Source organism: Ranitomeya imitator, chromosome 1 (assembly GCF_032444005.1).
Source record: "Ranitomeya imitator isolate aRanImi1 chromosome 1, aRanImi1.pri, whole genome shotgun sequence".
Taxonomy (NCBI): Eukaryota; Metazoa; Chordata; class Amphibia; order Anura; family Dendrobatidae; genus Ranitomeya; species Ranitomeya imitator.
Window position 1 is genome coordinate 874,125,800 of NC_091282.1, and position 8,453 is coordinate 874,134,252.

The 8,453-nt window shown below is 40.2% G+C and overlaps 1 protein-coding gene across 2 annotated transcripts; it reads left to right on the forward strand.

The window, feature by feature from the left end:
• The first annotated feature begins 263 nt into the window (after positions 1 to 263).
• On the forward strand, positions 264 to 3,222 carry LOC138658181 (uncharacterized). 2 transcript variants are annotated; one of them, XM_069745701.1, is made up of 5 exons: positions 264 to 423; positions 664 to 808; positions 900 to 1,021; positions 1,394 to 1,707; positions 2,029 to 3,222. In XM_069745701.1, the coding sequence occupies exons 3-5, from the start codon at positions 928 to 930 to the stop codon at positions 2,416 to 2,418; spliced, it is 798 nt and encodes a 265-aa protein (XP_069601802.1). In that variant the 5' UTR covers positions 264 to 423; positions 664 to 808; positions 900 to 927; the 3' UTR covers positions 2,419 to 3,222. The 2 variants fall into 2 exon arrangements, with proteins under 2 accessions (XP_069601802.1, XP_069601803.1); XM_069745702.1 differs by lacking the exons at positions 264 to 423; positions 664 to 808 and having other exon boundaries at positions 849 to 1,021.
• Positions 3,223 to 8,453: the final 5,231 nt, after the last annotated feature.

Below are 8,453 nucleotides of genomic sequence, written 5' to 3' on the forward strand. Positions count from 1 at the left end.
CTGGTCACCGTCATTCAGGAGGGAGACCAGATACAACAAGAGGCGTTAACCACTCCAGAGGTAAATGGGGCAAACTCAGGGAATTTACAAGTCATCAATCTCTCATCATATATCTTGTCTGATTTGGAACATCAAGTATTGACCAAAGGTCTATCCTTTTCACCCATGAGCACCCTTAATAAATTCACGCTTGTAAAAGATGTTTATTTATTTTGCCGCCAGGTTACGTTCAAATTATTATATCAACAGCCTAATCTCATAGAGTCTTTTCCGGATAATGAGAAGCAAGTCTTTTTGGATCTCTTGGACTTGTTACAAGAAAATGAACAGGCGGAGACAAGAGGCCTCTTTCCAAGACGACTTCCCTCTCAGGCCACACCTTCCTTCTCTCTCTTCCCTGCGATACAGATCTTTTTTGATAAGGTATGTAGGGACATTCATTTACTGAAATTGGATCCTAACAAACAAAATAATTTTAGTAGGGGGGAAAGAGAAGCTTTACAGAATTTGAAGAATAACAAGGATTTTGTGGTTAGAGAGGCAGACAAAGGGGGTAACATAGTCCTTTGGCCCCATGAACAGTATACAAGGGAGATACTTCGTCAGCTACATGATGGGAATTGTTATGTCACCTTACCATCTGACCCTACATCTTTTTTTAAGGACAAATTGGACTCCCTTGTGCTCAAAGCACTGGATGGGCAGACTATAACCAAAAAGGAAGCGGATTTCTTGATTACCCAGTCCCCGGTCGTCCCCACTTTTTACGCACTCCCTAAGGTGCATAAATCTGTGACAGAGCCACCAGGTAGGCCCATTGTGTCGGGAATTGGGAGTATCTTCGAACGCCCGTGCATATACGTGGACCATTTTTTGCAACCTTTTGTCCTTGCTTTAAGATCATACACTAGAGACTCGACACATTTGATGCAAGTCTTGGAGGATTGTGAGATACCGGAGGACACTTACCTGGTGTGTTTGGACGTCGAAGCTCTGTACACAAGCATATCACACAATCTAGGTATGCTTGCGGTTAAATATTTTCTGGAGAAAAAAGTTAAAAGAGATAGAACACATGACCATTTTCTTCTTGATTTGTTGTTCTTTATCTTAGATAAGAACTACTTTGTTTTTGACAGAAAGTATTACAGACAGATTTCGGGCACCGCTATGGGTGCCCGGTGCGCGCCATCTTATGCGAATTTGTTTTTAGGATGGTGGGAGGAGACAATTGTCTACAGGTCGGAAGCCTTTGCCAGGGGAGTACTCACCTGGCAAAGATATATAGATGATGTTCTCTTCCTGTGGACGGGCTCACTGGCTGGATGTAGGAATTTTGTTGAGGTTTTAAACAATAATTCTCTTAATGTGAGATTAACATCTGTCATTTCAGCAAATTCTGTAGACTTCCTTGATATCAAACTTTCCATCGAAAACTCTAAGATCGCCTGCAACCTGTTTCGGAAAGCTACTGCGACAAACAGCTTACTACATTACGAGAGCTTTCACCCGCAACATCTAAAAAATGGGATCCCCAAAGGTCAATTTCTCCGTCTCAGGAGAAACTGTAGCACCAACACAGATTTTCTGGGACAAGCCAAGGACCTGACAAGGCGATTTAAACAAAGGGGCTATCCACAAAGGGTGATTTCCAAAGCATTCCAACTTGCTCGTGGTCAGGATAGATCCAGCCTCCTGGAGAAAAAGGTACGTGAACCTCTTCGATCGGTACCTTTGATAACTACTTTCAACAATCAATGGTCAGACATCAGAGGCATTCTGTCGAGGAACTGGGATATCCTCTTGAGCGACAAGAAAATCATACCATTCATCTCTGAAACTCCTAATCTAGTTGCCAGGAGGGCTAAGAACCTTAAAGATGACTTATGCCATAGTCACTATTATAGGCCATCTGGGAGGCTGAACCGTGGCTCGAGGGTTGTGGGCTCATATCCCTGTGGTAACTGTAATATATGTCAATTTATCACAGCCAGTGACGTCTGTTCTGCCTCTTGTTTGCCTTTTCAGGTTCGCTCTAGGGAATACTTTAACTGTCGTTCACGAAATCTGGTATATGCTATACTCTGTGGTTGTCCCAAGATATATGTTGGCCAGACATCGCAGGAACTTAAGAGAAGGATGCAGCAACATTTGTCCAACATCGCTATGGCTTCGAGAGATCAGAAAAGGAACAAGACTTTGTCATCTGTGGCGGCTCATTTTTTGGAGAAACATCAAGGACTTCCTGTGGGTTTTAAGGTTATGGGCCTGGAGAGCGTATCTACAAACATCAGAGGCGGAAACATTACAAATGCTCTCCTTCGGTGCGAGTCCAAATGGATTTATAAACTTCAGAGCTGCACTCCAAGGGGCCTCAATGAGGACCTGTTATTCACAGGATTCTATAAACAACTATAATATCTGCTTTAACCCGCATTCTAGTTCATGGGGCAGTTGGGACTTATGGGACAGTTTCTTTCTTTTCTCTTACCCCTTTGTAATTTTGTAATTTTGTATATATATGCTTTATATGTCATCCTTCTCTATTTACTGTAGTTTGCATTGGGCACTTTACATCCTGGGTCTGCTTGGCATAAAATTGCCTAGGGTGGGCCTGAGCACCATCTTTGTTATATTGGCCCCTTGGCTTTACATGGGTCCCATCAAATAGATGAAGTCATTACACCTCTTGTTATATCGCATGTATTTGCGACCCTGTGGGTGTGAATAGGACTTATGTGGCACCTGAGTAGGATAGGATGTCTTGGTTTACATCTGTATACATACCTTTACATACCTTTTTTGGTATGCGCCATCTTTGTTCTGCCTTTTGTCTGGTATCTAGACTAACAACTCTTTTGAGTTGTTTTAGTCTTCAAAATTTTATTTTGTTTTTTTGTTTTTATTCCTTTGACTTTTTGATTGGTTTTGTAGGTTGCTATCGTTTATTTAACGGGACACTATTCGTTGCACTTTCTGTACAATGGCATTGAATGTGTCCCTTATGCATTTTTGATTATTATTAAACAGTATATCATGTATACTTTTTCTTCTAATTCCTTCTATATTCAGGCCTGTTGATAATTGTCTATGGTAAGGCTGTATTCCGATACTAACTTGGTGCCTGTTTAACATCTTGGGTATCCCTGGGCCTCTGATCGTATATGGGACATGCGATGAGGTCGGTATTCCCCTCCTCCTTTTTGCTCTTTCCTCCCCCTGGCCTTTAACTCCTCCCTGTGCCAGCGCTATAAATGGTTACAATATTGCCGGCATGGCTTTTTTATTTACTGCGCTATGTCTATCTTAGCGGTGAAACTACCACTTTTCCATGTTTTGGCTAAGTCTTTATGCTTTGGTTTACTATTCCAACCATGCCGCTCACAGTGGTGGGGACTTTTACTTCACCTTGTGCCTACGCAACATGTGGTCTTTACGGTTTCCCTGCTTGATAGGGGTGATGTCAGCCTCCCTTTTGAGTCTGTGCGGTATTCGGGCATTTGTGTAATGCGTTGCTTGGCCCGCTTATTCTGGTGAGGTCAGCCTCTCAGCGTAATACTTTCTCGCGCCTGCGCAGTAATAGACCTACTATGCCGGCTTTGGAATTTCTTTATTGTACTGCTTAGTACCGCCCATAGCGGTGAGGTCAATGTTGTTTCATGCGCCTGCGCAATATGCAGGCAAGCACGCCGTTAGTACTTCCGGTCCTGGACCCGCGGCTCTACTCTCCAGCTGGGGGTGATCCTGTTATTTTGTAAGGTATATATAAGTTTAGTCTTTGGTTAAGTGGACATGCCTGCCCCTGATGAAGCTGCTTGCATGCGGCGACACGCGTAGGGCAACTTAGCCCCATGGACACAATTTTTATGACTATCTGACTGGCACCCTGACTGATAGGACGGACTGGACCGGTAATTTTTTGACTTGTCATTTACCTGCTATTCACCCTCTATGGCCCCGCATGGGTCTCGCATTTTTTTGATTACTTTTTTGGTATGTCCACTTACTACACCTCACCTTTAGAGTATTATTTATTTATATATCTTTTTTAGTGGGATCACCATATCCATGTGTGAGTGTAATGACATGTGGACTACTATAGGTCTTTAAATAGGGTGTTTTGGTTACATATGTGGTCTGTCTGCCCCTCAGGAGTTTAGAGTGTGTTCCAGGGTTATTTGATTCTATTATTATTTATTTATTATTTCTTTATTGAACTGGGATATATTACATGTACTTTCATGTTAATCCTTTGCTCTGGAAACGCTCCTCTATTTATGTTAGCTCTCTCAGGTGCCACTATATCCAGTATTTTTGTCTGTGGGCTAAGGTTTTCTGTGGTTCCCGGTATTACGGGCACCTCTGTGTGTTTTTTAATTGTTTTTAATTGTATTGTGCGCTTATTGGACTGTTCACTAATAAATACTTTTTGATAATTTTGTATATTTGTCCTGTTGATCTCCTGTTCAATATGTCTTCTCTCTATGTGGTGACTGGGCAATATACTACGTAAACTACGTGGCTGGGCAATATACTACGTGGCTGGGCAATATACTACGTGGACATACATATTCTAGAATACCAGATGCGTTAGAATCGGGCCACCATTTAGTGTATATATATATATATATATATATATAATATATATATATATAATATATATATAATATATATTATATATATATATATAATATATATATGTATATATATACATATATATATATATATATATATATATAATATATAAAGGTGAATGTGTGTATGTGTGTATGTATGTATGTATGTGTGTATGTCCGGGATTGCCATCTGCACCGTTGCAGCTACAGCCACAAAATTTTGCAGTCACACGTCTGGACCCCCAGAGCGTCATAGGCTATGTTGTGAGGTGAAATTTTAACCCCGCGCGTTCCAATTCACCAAACAATTTTGCCCCTATCTACATAATGGGGAAAAAGTGAAAGGAAAAGTGTTGGAGGCAAATTGACAGCTGCCAGATGTGAACAAGGGGGACTTAAAGAGTGAGAGCGATGGCGCTAACGAGTATATACCATACAGTTGCTAAGGTGGGGCCTCGACATGGGATACTCACCACACACAGGGATATGAACACACACACAAAAGGCGCCACAAACTACCATGTGCTTGAACACATATACCACCCTCAGCACACATTTCACCACACATCCACCAACCTCGCCACATAAAAGTCGAAACACAAAAGTCGCCGCTCAAAACTTGCCATGCGCAAAACTCTCCACATGCAAAACTAGGCTCTCGCAAAACTCGCCACACGTGCAAAACTCACCTCATGGAAAACTCGCTACACGCAAAACTTGCACACGCGGAAAAATTGCCTCATACACAAAAGTTGCAACACATGCAAAAGTTGCCTCACACAAAAATTGCGCATACTCAAAAGGCACCACACATAAAACTCGCCACGCGCAAAACTCGCCATGCGCAAAACTTGCTGCACACAACTTGCTACACTAACCTGTTACATGCAACTCGACATACAAAAAGTTACTACACGCATGTCGCCACACAAAACTCATCTCACAAAAGTCACTACATGCATGTCGCCACACACAACTCAACACACACAACTTGACACATGAAACTCGCCCTAAAACACACAAAAGTCTGTTTTTATCCTTCAAAAATAAAAATCTGATTAATAAGCAGACAAACTACAAGAGCAACAAATGTACCATATAGGAAATACAGCAGCTGTCAGTCACATGACCAATCTATTATATGTATGTGTGAGCTAATATGTACTGCCAGGGGGGAGGGCTTCCTGTTGGCTGGGGATTTATCAGGCTGCCAATTTAGCTTACAAATACTGAGGTAAAAATACTGAGCAAATAACGTGTGAACGCGGTCTAATACAGGAGGAGATGACACGCAGATATATACTATATACAGGAGGAGATGACACACAGGTATATACTATATACAGAAGGAGATGACATAAAGGTATATACTATATACAGGAGGAGATGACATACAGATATATACTATATACAGGGGAGATGACACACAAGTATATACTATATACAGGGGAGATGACATACAGGGACATTCTATATACAGGGGAGATGACAACAGGTATATACTATATACAGGGGAGATGACACATAGGTATATACTATATACAGGTGAGATGACACACAGGTATATACTATATACAGGAGGAGATGGCACACAGGTATATACTATATACAGGAGGAGATGACATACAGGTATATACTATATACAGGAGGAGATGAATCACAGGTATATACTATATACAGGGGAGAAGACATACAGGTACATACTATATACAGGGGAGATGACACACAGGTATATACTATACACAGGGGAGATGACACACAGGTATATACTATATAGAGGAGGAGATGACACACAGGTATATACTATATACAGGAGGAGATGACACACAGGTATATACTATATACAGGGGAAATGACACACAGGTATATACTATATACAGGAGGAGATGACATACAAGCATATGCTATATACAGGAGGAGATGACACACACGTATATACTATATACAGGGGAGATTACACACAGGTATATACTATATACAGGAGGAGATGACACACAGGTATATACTATATACAGGAGGAGATAACATACAGGTACATACTTTATACAGGAGATGACAGACAGGTATATACTATATACAGGAGGAGATGACACACAGGTATATAATATATACAGGAGGAGATGACACACAGGTATATACTATATACAGGGGAGTTGACACACGTATATACTATATACAGGAGGAGATGACTTACAGGTATATACTATATACAGGAGGAGATAACACGTATATACTATATACAGGAGGAGATGACATAAAGGTATATCCTATATAAAATAGGAGATGACACACAGGTATATAGAGGAGGAGATGACATACAGCAGGTATATACCATATGCAGGGGAGCTGACATACAGGTATACACTATATACAGGAGATGACATACAGGTATATACTATATATAGGAGGAGATAACATACAGGTATATAGTATATACAGAAGAGATAACATACAGGTATACAGTATACTATATACAGGAGGAGATGACACATAGGTATATACAATATACAGGAGGAGATGACATACAGCAGGTATATACTATTTACAGGGGAGATGACATACAGGTATATACTATATACAAGCGATGACATACAGGTGTATACTATATATAAGGGAGATGACAAACATGTATATACTGAGGGGAAAATGAGAGGTGTGAGGAGAAAATGAGGGGTGTGAGGTGAAAATGAAAAGGTGTGAGTGCAAAATGAGAGGAATGAGGGAAAATAGTGGAGTGATGACAGATGTGACGTCGAAATGACAAGTGTTAGGGGGGAATGAGAGGAGTGAGGGGAAAATAAGAGGAGTGAGGGGGAAAATGAGAGGTGTAAGGGAGAAAATGAGAGGCGTGATGGAAAATAAGTGAGGTGGAATAACTAACCACAGATACTTACTATGCCCAGGCAACGCCAGGCTCTTCAGCTAGTATATATATATATATATATATATATATATATATATATATATTCTGTGTGTATATATCTATTCTATCTATTCTATTCTAACTAGTGTTGAGCGATACCTTCCGATATCCGAAAATATCGGTATCGGTGATACCGGAAACCAATGCAAGTCAATTGGACACAAATATCGGAATTAAAATAAATACTTTCTTTCCTTGTAGGTTAATTCTACATGAAGGAAAACAACTAAGAATAATGTAGAATGTATTGGGGGAGGTGGAGAAGACATTAAAACCCTGCTGTTGTCTTCGGTCTGGGGAGACCTATTTTGAACTTTGGTATTTTTTGGGGTGTTCAAGATGCGGTTCTGAAACTTGTGGTTGATTGACTTAAATGAGGATGGGTCGGTCGGCCACGGGATTCAGAGCCGCATCTTGAATATTTTAAAGAATATTGAAGTTCAAGGTCGGTCATTTTTGACCGAAGACAACAGCAGGGTTATTAAAGGCATAGAGGTTTAGCCCAATCAAATGGAATAGCAGGAATTAATTTTTTTTTAAGACGTTCGGAATTACAAAGATACTGACTATGTTAAGCTTTTTTATATTTTGTCAGATATTTATTTTTCACTACTTCCAGGCTCTTCACCTTTTTTTTTACTTCTTCCACACTTTCTTCTTCACCATCCTCAGCAGCAGCATCTTTTTCTTCTTCTTCACCTTATTCATCTTCTTCTTCACCTTCTTCCTATTATTCTTTTTTTACATTCTTCGTATTCTTCTTATGCAACTATTATTATTCTTCATATTCTACGTCTTAATCTTCTTCATATTTTTCTTCTTCATCATATTCTTATTTGTGACAGGCATTCCTGTAGTTGTTATCTATAAAAGTTTGAAGATTACACCTTCTGTTCTGCCTGTCACAAAAGATT

What these genes read in the sequence shown, in the direction of transcription:
- LOC138658181 (XM_069745701.1), top strand. Translation starts at nt 928, where the DNA reads ATGCAAGTCTTGGAGGATTGTGAGATACCGGAGGACACTTACCTGGTG. An exon ending in AAGCATATCACACAATCTAG is followed by an intron (nt 1,022 to 1,393) that starts GTATGCTTGCGG and finishes CTGTCATTTCAG; the next exon opens with CAAATTCTGTAGACTTCCTT. An exon ending in CCAGCCTCCTGGAGAAAAAG is followed by an intron (nt 1,708 to 2,028) that starts GTACGTGAACCT and finishes TTGCCTTTTCAG; the next exon opens with GTTCGCTCTAGGGAATACTT.